The sequence below is a fragment of the Melanotaenia boesemani genome, chromosome 2 (genome assembly GCF_017639745.1).
Source record: "Melanotaenia boesemani isolate fMelBoe1 chromosome 2, fMelBoe1.pri, whole genome shotgun sequence".
Lineage (NCBI taxonomy): Eukaryota > Metazoa > Chordata > Actinopteri > Atheriniformes > Melanotaeniidae > Melanotaenia > Melanotaenia boesemani.
This window is the reverse complement of record NC_055683.1, coordinates 33,072,858-33,094,868: the sequence shown is the minus strand read 5'-3', so window position 1 is coordinate 33,094,868 and position 22,011 is coordinate 33,072,858. Positions and strand designations below refer to the sequence as shown.

At 37.7% G+C, this 22,011-nt stretch overlaps 1 protein-coding gene and 1 long non-coding RNA gene across 3 annotated transcripts in view; one reads left to right on the top strand and one right to left on the bottom strand.

Annotated features, from left to right (window-relative positions):
• Positions 1–21,581, top strand: part of LOC121632772 — a 74,136-nt gene extending 52,555 nt beyond the window's left edge. For both annotated transcript variants that reach the window (XR_006008967.1, XR_006008965.1), the window contains 2 exons: positions 21,191–21,252; positions 21,365–21,581. This is a non-coding gene — a long non-coding RNA (uncharacterized LOC121632772). The remainder of the gene's footprint in view (positions 1–21,190; positions 21,253–21,364) is intronic.
• The window catches only part of ngfra (nerve growth factor receptor a (TNFR superfamily, member 16)), a 30,426-nt gene continuing 27,450 nt past the window's right edge, over positions 19,036–22,011 (bottom strand). Inside the window, exon 6 of the mRNA XM_041974500.1 lies at positions 19,036–21,239. Coding sequence (XP_041830434.1) covers positions 21,187–21,239 — 53 coding nt within the window. The 3' untranslated portion in view covers positions 19,036–21,186. The remainder of the gene's footprint in view (positions 21,240–22,011) is intronic.

Here is a 22,011-nt window from a genome sequence, read left to right as displayed (position 1 = left end):
CTTTTCCATATCTATTCTAAACTTAACCCAATGTTTTAATACCTAGACCTAACCGAAGATAAAGGTGAAGATAAAAGTAAAGGAGCTGGAGGAAACGTTGGCTTGGATGAAGCCAGTCTGCAGAAATATTGTACATGATCTGTCTGGAGATTTCTAAGCTCACCACACAGCAAAGACACCTACACAGTTCTTCATAGTGACATTAACAAAGTGAAGAGCATTTTTTTTTCACTAATTTCATGTCTAAAACAAACATTTCCATTTAGAGCCATCTATGTTGCACCATCATTCTAGTTCTAGCTTCAGCTTATTTACTAATCTTGCTAATCTAAACCTTTAACTATTCAAGCAACTTCACACATCATCCCCACTCTTACTCGTGTCATGCAGCTCCATAGTCATTCATATCCTTCTCAGCAGACCTGGATAATGTTTGACTCACTGTGACTCACTAGACAATGTCAGAGGATGGATGAAGGCGAAGATGAGTTTGCCCCATACCAAAGGCACCATGAAGAGTTGAGCATCTGCTGTCTGCATGCCACCGAATACATCAACCGTGATGACAGCAGTGGCGCAGAAACCTTTGAACCTTGAAGTGTTACATACATGTGCAACACATGCTGAATGGAGAAGGATGGATGTCCTCAAAAGAGCATCCGTAAGCCCAGAATAAAAGGAGTTAACACATGTAGCTTGTTGGGACTTTGACTTCAGAGTTAAAATTTAATATATCAAATCCACAGTGACCATCACCATCCTAATTATAGATCCACAGAAATACTACTGATGACGCCAAACGGAAAGCAAAGTTTACATAAGTAGCATGCTTAACTTTGCTGTCACTGAGCTCATTAGCCAGAATTAGACAGCTTTGTGGTTTCATCCAAATCCATTAATACACTATTTGCATTCATATTCCAGCACATCATGGAGATGTGAGCTATCTAAAGCTGCCGTGTGTTTGAGTGATATGTAGAGGGTAGTTCATAATGAACATGTCTACTCTCCTGGATGGCCCTGCAGCCAGGTGCTCAGGTCTTTGTTTTTGATCCCCCTCTCTCTCTCTGATGCATTAACTCACTTCTTTTAGCAGACCCATAAATGACTAACATCATTTTTCATATTGAGGAGCATCACTGAGATGCATCGTAAAATCTGGCCCCACAGCCCTCACTGGGCAATGTGACTCTTTAGTACATTAAGGCACCCATCTCAACACAGATGCATTTAAAACCAGACAGTGACATATTACAGTTACCATGATGTTGTGCATTAGTAGGGCATTATGTTGCTCTTAGCACATAATGTTATTGAAGTTTGCACTGAATGCAAATTAATGTTAAATGGTTGGCAGTGTGAGGCAGAAAAATTTTTAGGCTGCTGTTTGTTTGTTTTTTTGTTTTTTTTTTTTTATGAGTTTTATTTAAAGGTTTCCATCGCATCAGCAGAGCGCAGACGGGCTCAGAACATGTCACATGAAGTGAGGTGGATGAGATAAAACACATAAGTCAGACTGTTTCTGGTTTTTAGCAGATTAGATCGGAAGATGCACCTGCTGGTGTTTCATGTTATCATTGTGCAGCACTGGAATTTTCTTTTTTGCCAAATTTCCTCAAATGTGTGTTACTTTTAACTCTTTTAATCAAAATGTCACTTCTTTTGAATGATTTTGTCTATCATAGCATACTGTATTTATACTGTATTGTAATTTTATGGGTAAATTTAAAGTCTATTCTATATTCTTAAATTTTCTAACATTTAAAAAATCTAGATGAAGTCTTTTTTTTTTTAACTCTAAGCCTTTATATTGGACCAGAATGACCTTAGTTTAGTCTGTTCATTTGTGTGTCTACACCTGACTTTTAACTGACTTAGTGTCCAAACGGTTGACTCATCATAAATTTCTTTTTTGATGCATTAAAAAAAAAAAAAAAAAAAAAAAAAAGCAGCCTTTTCTTTCAACTTCAGGTCCTTCTGCAACATTTCTGTGAGATTCTGGCCAGGACTTTGCATCAGCCATTCTAAAACATTCATTTCATTATTTTTTTTATCACCATTCTTTCATGTTACAACTTATGTGTTTTAAAATTTATCTTTTTTTTTTTTTTTGTTAAGGAAAATGTGTTAAGGAGCATAAATTCTGACTGACAACATGTAAGATAACAGTAATTTATGACAGCCATCTGGCTGATCTTGACAAAACTGCCCAAGGGTTTTCTCTGTCTCCTCTTTTGTGCAAATTATTTACTTTTTAACTTTTTTTAATAGATAAGTAGCTCTCTCTTTATGTTCTTTCCATTACATCAGTATTTTCTTGATTACAGTCTCATGAACATTAATATTGGCCCACATGTGAGCGTTTAGTTTTTGGAGGTTACTCTGGGACCTTGTGGACTAATACATAATTTATTTCTAAACAGTCTTTTTGTAAAAAAAAAATAAATAAAATAAACTGTAATAGTCTAATTCCACCAACAACTAACTCCTAATCCTTGAGCTACACACATTTTTCCACAAAGCTGTGAGAAATTAGATAATTTCTTCAGTAAATGAATGATTAAGTCTAATATTTTTGCATCATTCATAGTAAATACATAGTTTGGAGAAGCAGTCCATTCCCACGAACAGCAATGTCAAAAAAGTCTATTTTTTTCTTCCAGGTTAAATAAGTATATACTCCTTATTCTGATTTTACATGAACAAACTTGCTTGGTTCAGTCTGACCTTAATGACTTTGTTTAGAGTAAATGTCTGTGGTCTGAGAAGCCTACAGTATATTGCTGTAGATCTCATGTGCCAATACCACCAGTGCCACAAAGCAAACAAGTGCCCATTTAGTTACTCTCCTCTTTGCACTTAGTGCAGTAATGCAGCTCTAATGACTCTCAAAGTTTAACTATGTCCGTCTGGGTGTTTACCATATTTACTGATATGGAAGAGAACATCCATTGTCTTCCTATAAGCCATCAGCCATGAGTAGGATGCAGTCATTGGGTTTGTCCAGTAGATCATCTTCTCTGCTGTCAAAAAAAAGGTGCTAACAAACTTTTATGCGATTATCACTTTCTGGAAAGGACCAGAGAGGATAGGAGGAGAACAACCCTGGGGTCTGATATATAATTTAACGAAAATACTTCTATAAAGTTGGTGAGTGGATCCACGTGGGCCGAGTAATGACAAGCACAGCTGCGTCTGCAAATTTTCCCAATCCCTCAGCTGAGACTGTGATTGGATGGCTGTCAGTAGGTTTCAGCTTGCTGGTAGGCCTACTTAGTTTGCAAATTCTCTGTTTTTCTTGCAGGGAGAAAAACATTGGGGTGCTGTGGGTGATTTTTAGATGACGTCAGGTATCAGTTTGTCTGGAGAAGTTAAATTTCCACAGATATCTTGCACACAAGCTTGCATATGTTCCTGTAATACAGGACAGTCATACCATGTCAGCAGTAGTAATAAATTTACTTGTGCAGTTAGCAAATATATAATGCAGTGGACAGACGAAAATCATTATGGTTCCATCTGTTACAGAATTTATGTTTAGGAGATCCCACAAAGTTGCACACTTTAAAATCTGTTACCGAACAGATGCTCATTGACTTTGTTTAAAGATTAACCTGTTCATGCCACAATGAACTCCACTGCACCGTATCCCTCCCTCATTAGTTCCCATACAGTAAAAACACAAATTTTGTCCAGTTGGAGCTTTCAGGCAGTCTCAGCAGGTTAATGTTTGGGGCTGTGGTTAGTCAGGGGTCTTTAGTTACACTCAGTTTTTCTTTGGAGGGCCTGAAGGGAAACAGTGAACTAGGAAGGCTCTTCGGGGATCCAGTGACTCTTTAGGAAAACATGGTGTAAAAATGGATGGGAACACTAACTTCTCCAGACAGATGTGTTGATAAGACCTCAAAAGAAAAAGCTCTGAGAGGCAGAAAGGAGAAAATAAGACATGTGGAGCTAAAAAAAAAAAAGAATACTGGGGGAAAAAAAAGCTTGCAAATATTCTGCCTTCCGCTCAGTATTTGTTGCAGCAGTTATACTCTCCTTCAGCCTCTCCCTTCTAAATTAGCAGTTGTCAGACCTCTTTGCACTACAGCATTGATTAATGACCTCATCTGGGAGTTAACATGACACACTTTGTGTCAAATTTTCAGACTGCTGCTCTCACAATCTGTATTGTCCTCTTTATTCAATCCCTTGAACCATTTATCACCTGCCCACCAAACAGCACTCATTATTACCTGATCCTTTTAAGCCTCTGCCACGCAACATGTGGTGAACAGACAAAGACACTTAATTCTCTTCAAGTAACAGGTTATAACTTTTGTCAGATGACTCGGTGGGTTTCGGTAAAGGAGAGGCTGTAACTGTGCAGTCCCATTGCCTCCCAACACACCCACACCCTCGTAGTGTTGACGACTGCAGAGCTCTGATTGATGACTGCACCTTTACTCCAGTGCTCTGGGGTTCATGATCTACAGTATGTGGGTGTCCTCTAAGTGGAACTATTTCCTGCAAAGACACAAGGGTGTGAGGGTTTCTTTTTAAGAAAAAAAAAAATTCCACTAAGTCATGGAGCATTTTTTTTTTACGCCTTTGTAATGTCACATTCTTCCCCATAATGGATCTCGATGCCTCTCTGAGTTCTAATCACCACTTTATCTCTCATTAAAAGGAGTCAGCAATCAGTGGTAGGTCAACAGAGGATTTTCGAAGGAAAATAAAGCTTCTTTAATTCATTAAAAGTGGGCTGTGCAATCCGACATTGCTTTAGCATGACTTTTCAGAACAATAAAAGGCACTGTGGTTAGTGTGTGGCTTTATACAAGAGAGGTAATTATCCATTAGATGTGTCACATCTATTAGACGTTCTCTCAATGGTCAGTTAAAATGCATGTGAGGCGTTTTTTGATTTCCTGACGTCTGCAGGTATTGAGTGATCATTCATGACTTGACCACATTTTGAATCAATTAACTTTAAGTACAAAAGCATGGTTTCTGTGCTAAGTGGCTCTTCCTTTATAGCTGTACTTGTAATAGTAGCAGTTCCACTTGTTATTTGTCTGTTTTCAGACATGCATTTGATATGGATTAAATTTACATATAAAAGAGTAAATGTTGCTGTATTTATTTATAGCTATTGTGACTTATAAATTTTGCCATTTGTATTTTTTTTTCTATTTTTGTAGTCCATCATTTGTCTTTTTTACTTATATGGTATCCAGAAAAACATGCATGTTTAATTCTTGATTCTTCCAAATTACAGTCCAAGTGAGACTGTTTACAGATAATTTATAGCCTACTAAACAAATTTTAAAACGGTACAAACACAAATTAGTTAATGCATTACAGAAATCTGTGACCCAGAGGAGGCTTAAGATCAAAGTCCCATTCTTCAGGCAAACAGAATGCAAAGATTTATGGCAGATGCATCAAACTGTCTCTGAAATGTTGGAAATGAAAATGTGACTGATGTTATAGTGATCAGCCACTATAAAGGGCACTCGTCATGACAGCTGTCATCTTCAGTATTTAGCTCATAACTTAAGGTTATGTAGCTGAAGCCTGTAAATAACTAATTATGTGTTTGTTCTATGAAAACAAAAGAAAATACCAATTTCTGTAATGTTTTTGTCGTATCCTGAAACATACAGTAAAAGGCTTTGTCTTTGCAAATAAAGTCAAACTGGATGCTATTTGACGATTACTCTCTTTTTGTATCATTTTTAACATTTTTTTTTTACTTTTTTATATTTTTAATGGCAACAACAGTGTTGCATGCAGTTAACATGAAATGTTAGGCTATAACATGGCAGTAAAGGGTTTTCCATTTCAGGCGCAATCATTTCTGCTTTAAGTCATAAGGATCATTTCTTAATATGGTTTTTTTTATCTCTTATTTAAGCACTGATAGAAGCCTGTATGTTTAAGGTTATCTGCAGCTTTTTCAGTAAATCCATGTTTTTATTTATTTATTTATTTTTTGTTATTTATTTATTTTTATTTCCCTTTTTTCTACTTAAATTGACGTTATGCTCTCACATAGCAGGCTGATACCAAATCCCTCTAAAGTGAGCCATTCTTGGTCCAGTAAAAAGCCCATTCTGCTGCCTGAAGCCCCTCCCCAGATTGCTAAATGTCACCCTGATGCTCTGTAGATATTTTTATTGTAATTCTTAACTTACAAGCGTCATGTCCTAAAAGCATGCAGTGTCAAACCTTTCAGCAGCATCAGAAACAGTTCAAACTCTTGGTATTTTACATCATGTGCATGTCTTTGTTACCCTTGGAGCTGTTAAGTCTTTGTTTTATAAAAGCATTTCTGAGGTTCTTAGAGAGCTCTTTTCTCTCTGATGGAAACTGGAAACCGCTTCCTTCCTTTCCTGCAGTAAAACTCAGGTGACCGATTGTGTAAAATTTTTATCTGTTTTGATTGTACAAGAATAATAAATTTTTATTTTTTTATATGAATTCTGTCAAGAACCAGGACTGATCAATGTTAAATGTTATGTCAGTCTATAAACTATTATCGTTACCCTCTGTGTTAGTTAAAATATGCGCCTGCTGGTTCCTGCTCCGTCGATGGATCATGTTGAAATTGGGTTTTTGTTGACGCTGTTAAGGTCACTGAGCTCCCTGCTGTTCACATGTGTGCATGAGTTTCTTCTCACAGACCCAAGAAATACAAGTTGGATGAATTGGAAACTTTTACAGTTTGAGACACAGCATCTCATGGGCAGTGCATGCTGGGAAACTCTATAGCACCCCACAAGTCTGAACATGTGGGAATAAAAGGACAAAAAGGGTCTGCAGCCACAAAAATCAGGTCTGTGGTGCTGTTCTCAGGGTTTGTGTTGCTATTCTTGAAGTATTGCTGATGTCAAAGGGTTCCAACAGAGGCAACATGTGAATGTGTGCTAAATGTTATGAAAATCCATCCTACATTAGCTGGCATATTTTCACCAACAAGAATAGGGTTTATACTTTGAGAGCTTAAATTTAACATTTTATAGCAATAAAGGTGGACGCACTATTTAGAATGGCATGATATTTATTTCTGTCCCCCTGTTCACTGATTAGAGCTTAAACACCAGCTATTTGAACCTCATCCAGTGATTTTGGTCCCCTTTTTCATGTTAAATAAAATGTTCATAGGTCATTATACAACATAAACCTCATATCAGCAACACAATGCTTTTCATTGTACAGTTTCACTGTGGTCAACAGGCCGCAGGCATATTTCCATTTGTTTTGGCAGCTGCATGTTGTTAAATCAGGAATTTAAGATCATATAGTTATGATCATAAGTTGCCTGTTTTATTTGTACATTCTTGCCAATGTAGGATATAATTAATAAGTTAAGTTGAAAGGATTAAATCTCAGTTTTCCTGCTTCTGCTTCTTGAATGAAGATTAAAACACATCTGACTGCAATTTGGTTTTAACTTATGAATTGTTAGACAGTAAAATGTAACAAGGTGGACATACTTAAAAAGCAGTCTCACCTTAAAAATGTAACTAGAATGATTTAAGTTTGTTAAATTTAAATTTTTTTGTTAAATTTTAGTTTGTAAGTGCATGAGGTTGTAGAAGGAAGTTGATGGGATAAATTCCACATGAATTAGACATTTCACAAGCTCATCTTTTTATCTTACACACATGATGATTTCAAGTTCACCATGTTCAGTTATTGACATATTGGCATAATTTATGAAGTCAAAAATGTTCTTTGCGGCAAGCAAAGTGCTTTGGGGGCATGAATTTGTCTAAACAAAAATCAGACCATGACCCGTCTGCTCTGCTGCTGCCTGTATAATTGTTTTTAAACACAGTGTTGCTCAGTAACTTGAGAGTAGTCACATGGTATCAAAATTACTAAAAACATAATTTATACAGGTAACCTGTATTTTTATATCCATAGCATATTGTCTATACGTTGAAAATATGGTGAAAGGTAGAAGTCATGAGCACAGTATACTTTATTTTCTACTTTTTTTTTTAACTCTTACTAAAATTATTAAACTTTTTTTTTGTGTGTGTGGGTGTGTAATTTGATTTACTGATCAACCAAACATGTTTTCTTTAAAAAGTAAAACTTACTGGGTAATTTTAACTGTGACTAAGTTAGGTTAAAATTTTACCCATGTATGTAAATGTATTCTCTTAAAACCAATGTCACATTTTACAGTGTAGGTCTCTATTGTGTAAATCATATCAACCATGGATTACACTAAACTCTGTTCATTCATCACCAAAAACACAATATTTTGCTGGTAGGAGCTGCAGCATAGCAGTTGCAGGCAACCCATATAAAGCTAAAAATAGTTATAAGACAGAAACCTTTAAATACAGTGGAATATTCAATATTTCAGGAAGATTGGTGTCACAGTCTTTGTATAAGTAATAATCTAATAAAACAGTTTTTAGTCAGATGGCTGATTGAGGGTTGTAATGGAAGAAAAGAGGAGGGTATAGAGGTTCAAATTATAATCAGAAGGCCATTTCAAAAGGATGAAAGTCTAAGATTTGTGTGAAGAACCCCCAAAGTGTCACTGATTAAGGAGCTTATGGCTCCATTTTCTTCTTTCTGGTTTCATTACTGCAAAAAAGAAGGTCAAAGGGAGAAAGTAGTCTCAAAGGAAATGTTGCAACTGAGACGAGATATGAGACAAAAGGACATCTAAACACCAGTACACAGGAAATCCAGTGAATATGAGGCATGCCCTTTGTTTCTACCCACAATTCTACCAGGCTTTTTAATTAATTTATGTTACCAACAAGTATATTTTTTTTTATAATTGCATAAAATATTTGCTTCGTATCAGCCTTTTCCAATATTAACACTGGCTGACAAAGGCAAACTTTTGAAAAATCCTGTCTTATTTTTGCCTTTATAAATGATGGCTGTCTCCACAGTTATTGAGAGTAAAGAAAAATGGAAATAGGTCTTTTCACTGTGAAACAGCTGTGTTTTATAGCCTCTGCCCTACCAAATGCAGCAAATGATGCTGCATGCTAACATAAAACTGATTACCAGGTGCATTCTCTGCACTGAGGTGTGGATTAGAGCCGGTCATATAGGCAAACTGCTCTGTGCAGATGCAGCAGGACGTGCAGTGGGTACTCAGCATCTTCAGCCCAGATGAAGGAAACTCCATAGCAGCTGAGCTTCTTGTTGATTTCCATCTGTATTTTCTCTCCCCATAAACATTGTTCTCTCATCTTTCTAATTATGCATTCCTGCTAGTTATTTAACAGAAACTCTTGTGTTGCTGATTTTTCCACAAGACGTCTCGATACAGAAACACTGAGGGTATTCCACCAATCCTTTTTTCCCCCCTATATACCTGCTGGTCTTTTAGTATTCAAATGGCATAGAGCTGAAAGCATCAGCGGCTGCATCAGCAGCAGCAGCCAAAGCAGGGAAACAACAGATCTGTATGGTAGAGTATGTTACAAGGTGGGAAAGGCAGAGTAATGAGCAAGCCTTAATTGTTGGTATTTAACTTGAAATTCATCTTTTCTCATCATAGTTCTGAAAACAAACATGGACTGCTCCCAGTGTTTGCCTCATGTAACGGATATCAACAGTGTTATATGAGGTGGAGCATAGTGTAATGATGTAAGATCACTTTATCCTGCTCCTGATCTCTAAATATTATTGAGAACGTCAAAGAACTGCTGTGATGCTTCTGATCAGTCTCAGAGGTTGGAGGGGGTTGAAGGGAAAAGACTTCATTTGTCAATGCAAATCTTGAATTTACGTTTTCATGTCTGCTGTGTTTTTTTTTTGTGAATTTTGATCAGAGGACTGAATCAGGTCTTGTAATCAAAGACAGGAAGTGTGTCACAAAAATGAACACAGCCTCTGTTCTGCCTGCTCGCCCTTTCTGCAGGCTGTTTAAAGGTTCAGAGAACAAGCCAGTGGACTAATTTCCACATTTACTATCGATAAATGACAGAATTTACTGCTCTCTTAAAATCTTTTAACCTGAAAGTTCTGGGTATGTTGTTGGGTGGGCAATGGAGGGGAGATGGAGTATGGGTTGCTGTGCCCCCACCCCACCCCCACCCGAATATAAACAAAACCAATATAATTAGTTCCAGCCACTGTCCCAGTATACATGTCCCTTTGGTACAAGTATACTGTACATGTGTGTAGTTTTAGGAGATAAATCTTGTGACATTTGATACAAACGTTTTGAATGTTGAGATAAAAATGTGAGCACCGCAGAACCTTTGCTGCATTTGGGACTCACAGGTCCAGTCCCCTTTGTTTTTTACTGGCCTGCATCCATAATTTGTTGTTCTTAGCAAAGATCTGAGGTGACTGGACTTTTAAACAGTTTTCTCTGTTATCTTAGATGATTGGTAAACTTAACTTCTTGTCACCTCATTGTAGGAGCTCGTTGCTGTTAAAGCAGGATAGCCTCTGCTTTCTGCATCCTTTGAGATGATGTTGCACATTAACCCAACCGATGAACTCAGAAAAACTTGTTCAGTTGTACGTTATGTAAAAGCTTCTATCACAGATTAGCCACATGTCCAATACATCAGGAATCAATAAAAGAAAGCTAAATGTTTTTTAATGTTTGTCAGTGCCAGTAGTAGAAACAGAAAAAAAGAAGAAATATGAATACAGCTCATAAAATAAACATGGCAGCTAATTAGTCATAATTTATTTAGTTATGTTTGTCATGAACTGAATTTCTCAGGAAGAATGTTTCAGTGCCTGTAATTTTCTTTTTCCCGGCTGCATTTAAACAGACGTAGGCAGTGTCTGTAGGATGCTCACAGGCCATTTTTCAGTAATACTTAAGACGTTATATGGGGTGATGGGATGGCATTAATGGCATACACTGTACAGAACGTTGTTATGGCAGCTTCTTGTTAAAGAGAAAAAGCAGAACGTTACCAGCAGCGTATAAATAGGGCACACTTTCACTTTTATGTCCTTCTGGAAATAAAGACTTCATTTTAAACGTCACTAAACAGTGTGAGAAAAGCGTTCACATCTGAGTCTTGATCCAGCCACTTCTAGCTGTTTTTAATAAGTAAAAAGAGAAAAAAAAACAGGCTTTCAAAAGATATTTGTGGTAAACTGTGTTGTTTTTCCATCTGGCTGAATGTTGCTACACTGTTCCCTTCACAAGTAAGAAATCATGTTGCCGTGTTGCTTTTCCTGGTACATGTAGAGTTGTGGTGCTTCATCAGGGGCACAGACACGACCCAGTTTCTGTGACGCTTTCTGCCTTTCCACTGTGTAATAGGATATTCTTTTATGTCCAAGAAAATAATTTGTACAGGATGTGAATCTGAAAGGGCCTGCATACACAGGTGCCAGAGCTTTCATTTTTACCTCTGTGGTTGAAATAAACAGAGAAACTAAAATAATTAATCCCTATCTTGATGTGAAATGACAGGCAAGTTATTGGTGTGTGTAAAGTGAGTCTCACACTAACGCTCCATTAGTCACCAAAGGTGTCCACCCTACTTTGTAGTGGTGGAGAAAATAAGGAAACCAAATCCTTTAGTTGCAGTTACAGTTGGTGCTGTGAAGAAGGATAAATTGGGTTTTTTTTAGGAGAGTTAATTCTGCAAGAAAGAATGGTGATATTTATCTTCAGTACACTGAAGCTGATATGCTTATCTTTTCCACTGCAAAGGTGAAAATACAAGCAGAAGTTCTATATACATCTGGATCAGATTTATAGATTTGTACAGAAAAGAAGATAAATGTGCTGCTGTTCAGTACCGAGAGAGTCATATTTCAGTACACAGGGAAAAAACCCACCATTTTTTCCTATTCTTCTTTTCATTTTTGTTTCCAAATTAGAAGTTTTATAAGTCCCACAGCAACAAGTGCAATGCTACAAGAAATAATTATAATAAATCTTACTGCTGAGCATTGCAGGGTGTGCTTTACTGCTATCCATACAAGTGAGGTGTTACAAAATGAGGCTCCCACAGCTGGCTGCCATCACTCTCAAATATGTCTTCCCATCTTTTTTTTTTTTTTTTTAACCTTCCTCTCTGTCTTTTTAAATCATATTCTTTATTAATTCTGCATGTTAAGTGAGATGGAAGAGGGTGGTCCCTTTATCTGGATTCAGGCAGATTGGGGAGGTTCATGTGGTTATTTGTTAACTGCTGCTATGCTGGATGGGTTCTTCATGTGCCCTACACAGGACACAGTGCTTGCACCCAGCTGGCACACAGATTTCTCACTCTGCAGACTCAAGGAGACGCAATGTCAGAAAACAATGATAACATCTCCATTTGCAGATATGACCCCGTGTTTGTTATTTTGTCTGCAGCTGTTTGTGTGCATGCTGTGCATTTATGCAAGAATGTTTTGTATGTTTATCTGTCAGGTGTTTCACCGTGAGAGCGAAGAGCTCAACCATTCAGAGCCTGTTGTAAGAGCCTCACAGTCCGGCTCCATCCTCTGCCGAGTGGAAAAAACATATTTGTCTAAAAATATCCTCCTTCACAAAATCTGCTCACATTGCTTGCAGATGTAGATTGACTGAGTGAAGCTGTGGTCCAAAACATTTCCGTACAGATGTGTTTTAGTGTTTCAACATTTTGATTTTTTCCAACCTTCTCTGGCTGTACATAGCTTGTGTGAGTTGGAGGTGTGACATCCATCATTTGATGATTTAAAAATGAAAGCCACATTTGTCATAAATTTGTTTTTCCTATGGGATTATACTATTTCTATCTCATCAAGTTGTCACCAATATTAAATAGCATTAAACTAAATGGAACCATAAAAAGTCCGAACCCTAAATGCACTCCGATGAGCCGATACAGCATGAATTTAAAACATTAGAGAGGTTCATGCTTACATTATGTAATACACATGTACAACATGTGGAAAGTGGTTTTTATTATTATTATTATTTTTATTTTTAAGCATTTCTTTAAAGTGCCTGGAGACAAATATGTAAAACTGCAACCTTGTAATGGCAGTATGAAAGCAAGTGTTATAAATGTCAACAAATTCCTCAAGCACCTGCATATTTGGATATTCAAATCAAGCTTTTTGAAAAACACTCTAGAGACTGAAAATTTTCTTTCTTCAACTGTAAAATTGATGTTTGGACTGAAAACCTCAGTTTTTGCTTTGCAGCTTTAAGATTGGTCTATCTTCACAATGACGTTAATTCCCTCTTTCTATTCATACCAGTGGTCAACCAGGACAGTGGCAGTAACAGGACTTTTGAAAATGATTATATAACAATGTGCACTTGCTTGCTGATTATACTAAGAAATAGAGATGTCAGAACCCATTATGAGTGTAATGCCTCATAAAACGACACAGAAGCGGATGCCGACAATGCAGGTTCTGGACCAGACCCGATTAACAGCAGGTGAGTGGGATAACTTTGAGAGAAAAGTCTTACCCGACAAATGATGGGAGAATACTTTATATCTGCACATTTCTGCTACAATGTGGAAATCGAAAACATATGGAGAAATTTTTAATGTCATGTCATTTTAAGCTTTCGCATGTCCCCACGGAGCTCCATTTTGAAGATATGAAATGCAATTTAAAGTCCAACATTTCCCACAATTTACTCTGTTGAAATGAAAAGCAACAGCCAGCTACAGATTAAGACAAATGCTGTGCAGGACCCAAGTAGTACATAAGTAATCTTTGTGGAGAATTGTTTAGCCAATAATAATAGTGTGGTTTGGTTTTCTCAGGGTGTCTCTTCTTTCTAGAAAAAATAAGTTGACTATAGGATTTCATTAACTTTAATGATACCAAGTTGTCATTAAAGTGTATGGAGGGTTAGTATTCAATATAGTTGGTTTTTAGTTTATTAAAAACAAAACTACACAAGTTTCCAACTCAAGCTTCTGACTCGTTTTGATGGTGCACAGACATTCTTGCACATTTCTTGAGTCGTTGTTGCCCTGCAGCGTCCTAAGGCTTTATGACACCGTGTCATACGGCAGCAACTGGATATTAACACACTGAACATGCAACATGGATAATTCAGCGAAAATAATGCAAGCAGATATTATCAGAGGAATCAAAGAAAAAGAAGGTGACAACAGATAAGACAATGTTCAACATTAGACTGACTTTCACTGGCTAGAGAGAGCTCAGAGAGCTCAGAGAAGAGACGGGATGAAAGACAGAAGCTAGATTAGCCTTCGTTAGGAGGCACCATAGTTCAAACATCTAGTTGTTTAGTAGTGTTGCTTCAAAGGTCTGGCATATATAGTGTAGTGACATGTAGTAGCTTAAATCAAACTATAACACCGACCTCACATTTTGTGTAACAGAGTGAAGAATTTCTGTTCTGAAGTATTAACAATCATAATTATGAATGTTATCCTTGGCTTTTCATTTTGCATTTGTCGCTAATGTTTTCTTGTGAGTTTTGGTTTTCATATTGTAATCTTCTGTCATTCTTTTGCATAGTTAGCTTACTTTGTTACATTTAAAATAGTTGCTTTTGCTTTTTCTGTTGATTCATACCAATGGCCTGCTTCCTGTTCTCTTACTGCTCCTCATCTGTTTTCTGTTGTCATAGTTCTGGTGGTTATTTGCCATTTTCTTTTTGTCTGTTGCACTGTTTTTGATTTCCTGCCTGGCCATTGGATTTTTTTAGCCTAATAAGTTCAGTAAAGTTAAGTTTTATTAAATACCTGCCTGCTTTCTGTCTCTGTCTGCACCTAAACTCTCACCTTCCTTGTTATTTATCAACAAAAATCCATTGTCGTGCTTTAAATCCATCAGATACACTATAGTACTTTCTCATTTTGTGCAGAATGTGCTGATCAAACCAACCAACCCTCCAGAAATTTGACATTATAGTTAATGTTAAATTTAATTTTACTGTGAATATGATTCAGCACCAGTCAAAATAAAGCAATATTCTGTTCATTTTTATAACTAATAAGAACATTTAAAGCAAATTAGAGCCAAACAGAATCTAAACTTATGAATTAGAGCTAGGATGGTGTGGTTTGGGATAAACTGTTTTAAACACTTGTTTTCATTGTTTTTAGATTTGCACTTTGTAAAGCACTTTATTGCATTAATTTTGCCTGATGAATAAAGTCTGGATGATTAATTCAACTGAAACCATTCTTCATTTAGCTGGAGGTCACTATGTTTCATTGCAAACTGTCAGTCACATGGATGTGTTTGAGTTGAGTCATCCAAAGCATGTTTTAATTTAGTTCCTTTCAAAACAGCATGTCTGTTTCCTTTATTCCCCTTATTACTTTCATCTGGCACTTTAGCTGGTTTACAGTCTTGATTAGTCTTGACAGAGAGACTAAAGGTATTATGATGTGTTTTCTTCTTGCAGATTAAATAAAATTTGCAATCTATCTGCAAACCCATCTTTTTCTAAAAATAAAAAAATTGAGCATTACAACTTCTGTTGAATGTATCTCTGAATGTTTCTGTCCGAAATTGCAGTGAAATACAACTGCTGGCATTTGCAATGTACTTGATTTTTTTCATGCATTATGTCACTTATGTGTCTGTGGAGAATTTATCGCTGAGAATTAATCTAACACATCACAGGAAGAAAATCCTGCTGGACTCCAAGATGTTTAAGTAGTGATAAGACTGTAAAGAACCACACTCCCAGTCCAGTTGACCGTCACATATGGTCCTGCTTTTAGCTGTGGTTTGGCTGTCAGTACACCCCTTCATGCTTTCTGGTTTGAGCATTTTATTTTCATTTGCTAGTGGTTTTTTTTTTTTTTTTTTTTGCGAATGCTTTTGGGTGTTTTTGTGGAAGAGAGGAAAAAAAACTTAAGTCTAACATTAATTCTGTGTAGCTGACATTTTGGCCAATAGCTTGGGATTTTGAGTATTTCTCTGTCAAATTTTAGCCCACTGAGGTTTTTCCCTTAACTCCTTTCATCAGTGCTCTTGAGATTTGGAAACAACTTGGTGTGGGAATTTTTTATTTTTAGGGGGTGGGGAGGCCACTCTTCACATTGTATTTGTGTTTTGCTTTGTGTTTGTGTAGCTGTTGACATCTGTCTGCTTCTCTCTTCCTCTCTGTACTCAAATATACTTTGTTTAAATGCCGCCAAATTCCCAATAAAGCTGCTGTCATTCACATTTCTATTTATTTTATTGCGTTAGGTGGTAATATGAGTCTGACATTGTGAGAAATTACAGCTCATTAAGACTACACATCAACACGAGAACATGATCAGAGTATGTTGAGTGTTTCTCTCTCTGACAACATTGCCATCCACATAAGGTGAAGAAATGTTTGTTCAGTGATGTTTTGCTATATTTACAGATGTAATAATGTCCAAGAGAGAAAGATGCATGCAGCATAATATATGTCTGAGGCTTTCTCACACAGCCTCCATTTACAAGGACAACACTGCACATGTGCTGCAGCTGCTTCCCTCTTAGAAGAAGCACAGAGAGGAGTTCCCGCTGCTAGATTGCAAGACTAGTACTGTATTTCTTTTTTTTTTCACCTACAGTCTGTAACAACAGATTTTTCATTAAATTTAAACTCACTAGTGAGGGTGAGTCTGACTGAATGTTGGTCTCTCTCTATTAGTTCTGTGATGGACTAGAAAGAGCTTCAGCCCCGTTGTGACCCTGCATTTGAATAATCTGTTATCTTGAGAAAACAAATGGTGTAAATACAGGCTTCTCATCGCTCCTGTCTATCTGCATGTATGTTAAATCTTTTTTAGTTTAATGACAACAACAAACTGGACAAATAATGCAATTACATATATTTTTTTTATTATTTTATTATTGATTTCACTTGCACATATTTTTGTTTTTGTACATTTTATAGTGTATTTTGTGTCTCGTATCAACTCTAAGAAATTCACATTTACACAATGCATTTTACATTAGTAGGTAACTACAGATGACATTCAGGTTTTTGGGGACTATGTCCTGATTTATTTGTATCAAGTAATAAAATCAGAGAATCACAGTGAGTCTTCCCACAGGCTTCACTAAACTGTAGGTTACACGTCTCCTGTTGCCTCTGTGGAGGTACATGATAAAACTACTGTACATGCAAAACATCTGTACAGTAGAGCTGATCTCTATTGATGAAAAGCCTATGCGTATTTTAGAGAATTACTGGTGACATGTACAGTATATGTTTTCAAAATGCTACATGACCCTACATTTCTAGCATGTTAACATACAGTATGCGTTTGCCGGCCACCTGTTTGTACTGTTGGTGCCAGGTTTATACAGTTTGTGTGAGTCTCCAAGGTTTAGTTCACTAAAAGCCTTCATTAGCTCTCAAAATACTTAAAAATAAATGTTCATAAAAACCTCAAATCAATGGAAAATGCAAAAAAAAAAAGAAGAAAAAGCTAAAAAAAAAACAATATAGAACTCAAACACTAGATACTGTACAGGCACTTCAACTCTGGTACACTCTTTGAGTGCATTCATATTACATCTATTAAGTGCTACAAAATAACATTGTTAGAAAAAATACTGATTCCAAAAGCGTGGTACTATTTATAGTATAAACAAACAGGAAATGTAAAGACAAAACAATGAACAACAAGAAGGCTAGCTTAAACCTCATCCTTGAAAGTGTCTTGCATATTTGTCTTTTTATACCCAGGCTGCCCATTCGTACAAAGGCTGTCTCACTTCATACGCTGTAAGAGAAAGGGAATACATTGACTGAGGGAGGACGAGTCCATTGCTGGAGGGCTGATTGGACCTCAGGGGGAAATGAAAGTGAGGTGTTTCTTGTTGTTTTATCTTTTTTTTTTTCTTCCCTAAAATCAGCTCTCTGGTCACTCATACTGTCATAGAATCTGCTTTAATGCCTCTGCCTGGACGGCATGAATCATTCCGGCTTTCAGCAATAAAAGATTAAATCATACACTTGTCTGTATCGGTTTGGTCACATGTCCACACCAAATCAGCTACAGAGCTGCAAACTGCAACAGAGTTTTATTTGTTTCCATTCTTAACACTGCAGTGATTCATGAATCACAAGTGAGCTGACGAGGAAGTTTAATTGTCTTGAAGTGTTCGTGACCACCTGATCAATCCATGCAGCACCAAACAGGATGTAGTGACTCATTCCTTCTCTGTGAGACATTTTCTGTTACTAAACTCTGAGAGTGCCTCTAACAGAATAAAAAAAGAAAAAATAATCTTACTTTTCTTTAATCATTTGTATCCTTACTTTCAGTCTTACAGTGAATAAGATGATTGATTCCACTGGGCAAGAATAATGTTATATATGACATTGCTGATGCACCATGTGTCGTCTTACATTTTAATGTTTTGTATGAAACAAATGAGAAGGGTCATATTTATTGCCAAGCTTCAGAGATGTGAGTAGCTTGATTTCTTTGCTGTGGACAAACCCAAATTTGTTTGTTTCCTCCCATTTGAAAGTTTGTTTATTTTATTTTAAAAAATTGTTTCTAATAAGAGGAGGTCATCAATCTTTTTGTCTCCATTTCAACTAATTTATTTTAAAAATATGAAACAGTCTGTTTCTAAATAAGGTTGAATTTGATAACATGTATATTAGCATGAGGTCTTGTTGTAGTAATATAATTTCATTAGTGTTATCGTATATATGGTCAGTAAGTACACATGCTGCCGAGCAGCAGGCTGTAGTCATCTGTCCAGAAACAGAGCAAGTGCCATCATGAAGTGCTTACTTGAAGAAACCACAAACCTTCATTAGGAGGAAAGGGGAGCCAGGAGCTGGATGGTGTCGTTAGTACATTCAGCACATTAAACAACAGGATTTAACCCTTACAGTTTCCAAGTGAATGCATGGGCAAAAATAATAATAATGGTAAATGGTATGTACTTATATAGAGCTTTTATCCAAAGCGCTTTACATGTACGTCACATTCACACACACACACTGATGGCGGAAGCTGCCATGCAAGGCGCTCAACCACGACCCATCAGGAGCAATTAGGGGTTCGCTGTCTTGCTCAGGGACACCTCGGCATGAGCTCTCCGGGCCGGGATCGAACCGGCAACCCTTGGGCTGCAGGACAACCACTCTACCCACTGAGCCATAATAACAATAATAAGGAATTGGTTCTGAAACTAAAGTAAAAAAGCACATTAACTTTTAAAAACATGATGCATGGCGAGTCTTGAACCAGCAATCTCTTCCATGAAGGAGCTGACATGGTCACAAAGGTACATAGAGCTGCACATGTCACCAATTCCTTCTTCACAGTTATAAACCTTTAAGCCGAGCCAACTCTTGGACAACGTGGAGCATGGAAGTCATCATGTAGGAACACATATGGAGACACAGGTTATTAACACATAAGCTGTAACATTTTCCAGGTACCTACTGGTTCATGTGTATGGAAAGAATGTGCACTGATAACACCCACAGAATCGGCTTGTATTCACTTGTCTCTCAACCCACCAGCTCCATCGTAGTTCTACAGGCTGTTTACTCAAATTTTCTGAATGTCTATATAATCTCAGTTACAATGAAAGGAATCCTGAGAAGGTACATGCCCCTGTAAGAAATTAATGCAGTCAAGCTCGGCTTTGATATGCTTCTTTTATGGGGTTTCGAAGTCAACTGCTTCTACGGGTGCTGAGGAAGCAGGAAGGGGACAACATAGAAAAGAAAATGAAACGCCAACCTCCCTAAGAAGTGAGCTTGGTCTAAGTGCAATGTAGTAAATGTTAGTGGACTCTGATTTAGAAAATGGATCTGAGGCTTCAGCTATACTCATCACTGTCCTCTGTATTATTCCTGATGAGAGTGAAGCAGAGGGTGAATGAAGCTAAAACCCTGAGGTAATTACTACCTGCCTGTCAGGACGTCTTCTTAATGGGCCCTGCGTTGATGTGAGCGCCTACGACAAAGCATTGCTGCCTCAACACTGTTTATCACGCTGTATAACACAGATGGTGTTGTATGCAGGAGCAGGCATGTGGAGACGGAGTGCTTGCATCCTCTGAGGGGTGTCCCAATTTTCCGCTCAGAAAGCGTAAATGATTATAGATGGGATTCCTCGCTGCAGCTTTTTTTAGTCCCAAATTCATTTAAGCATCATTTTAGTGAACAATGACGTAGCTACTCCTTTTCTGCTAGATGGATTTCCCTTCTCTTCAGCAGAGCTCCACAGTCCAAAGATGTTCTTTTCATGTTGTACATGCAGACTCCATGGGGGAATGTGGAGGCAGCCTGCTGAATCAGCCATGTAACTCAAGCCACAAAATAAAAGTAGTGCACCGTAAACATGAGACAGACATTTGGGTGTGTCACATTATGAGCATGAAATTGCTGAAATACAATCCCAGGAGGCACTGTGGGGATGGAGTGCTTCATTTAGTTTATGCAAAGGAAAAAAAAAAAAAAAACATCTCACTAAGCAAAAATAAAAAAATTTCTGAGAAAGCCAGAAGGTAATGGACCTCTCTGCCCAAAAATGAGTCAGTCGGTGCAACCAGTCTCAAACAATGACGCATACATTTTATAAGACAACATGACAAGAAATGCATCAGTGATTAAATGACGAAAGTGGAAGAAACTTCAGAAGAAGTTGGGAGTGACTCACAGCTCCCCTGTGGCTTTTTTGTATCGCTGACAGTGGGTGTCTAATGGAGTGAATCCTATGGAGAGGGGCTGAGGATTATCTGAGAGTGGAATGCCACACAGGAAAATACAAGGAGAAAAAGCTACCCCAGTCTCTTTGATACAGAGGAAAAATAAAGAGAATATCACAGAATACCTTTCTTCCTACTTACTTCTCAGGCACTAATGTTTCATGGCAGCTGATCTTAGAATCAAAAGTAAAATGAGAGGAAGATATTAAACTGGCAGCTACTGAGAAATTTGTCAGATGACAACATAGTGAAATAGTTAATATGAGATGGCATATATGTTATGAGCTATCTGTGCAACACTAGTTCAGACAGTTGTTGATATTGCCGCAGATTTTGTGTCCAGGCACATTGAATTTAGACTTCAAAATGCAGGGATGAAGAGTCAGACTGTGGCCCAAAGGTGCATCAAGTTCCATGTAAGTCAAACTGCTGCCCTGTGGCCACTTCAGTTTTAAATCAAGGTCTGTTTTTACATTCTGTGTGTGGCACCCCCTTTGCCTTCACTTTGGTCCAAGGTTCAAGTCTCCAACTCTCTTCCCCCCTGTCCTCAGCTCTGACATCTCCTCTTCTTCCTCTTCTTCTTTTTCAGACTTCATGGGGAGGCGAATCAGGCTCAGGGCTGCCATCCACTCTCACCACTGCAGAGAGAAGGTAAAGAGAAAATGTCATGGGATGAAGACTAACAGTCTTTTGTGTTTCCCATGGAGCAGCTTTCTCTTAATAGGGAAGCTAAAATCTCTGATAAACCCACTCTTCCCTGCAGAGGGCCCTGTGCTGTCACTTACCCATCTGAACCTGTTCAACTAGAATCATTATCAAGTTGAGGATGGGAGACAAACATTCTCTTTTCCCACAAACCTCTTAACCTGTTGTTGATTGAGGGAATCCATGGAAACGTTACAGGAATGCAAAGGCGTTTCTGAGTGCACCCCCGAGTCCAGCGAATGTTTTCTTCCTTTATCAATGCATCCTTGTTCCAAGAAGTGTAACACAATAAAGTTTATCTTTAAGCTTACGAGAAATGTCTCTCTGCAGCCATGCCCTTTGCATTCCTGCAAAAACCTCTTTTGTCTCATAACTGCACTAAGATTAATAGATCCAGCTTCTCTGCTACTTTTCTACATCCGCACTGATTGTGTCCAGTGACGGCATTCATCTCTCTCCCTTCCCTGTTAGACACCCAACAGGCGCCATCAGAGGCACAGAGCAGGAACACATGGATGCTGGCCAGTGCAAAACCATCTTGAACACACACAAGATCAGACATACACACAGGAGAACACACCTATACTTCTGCTTTAACTGTTTCTTGATTGGCATTGCACTTCAGTTCAGTAGTGCAATGCCAATCACTAATGACCACATGGCAGCCTGGGTTTTTTGGATAGAGCCCAATCTCATTCTAGGAAT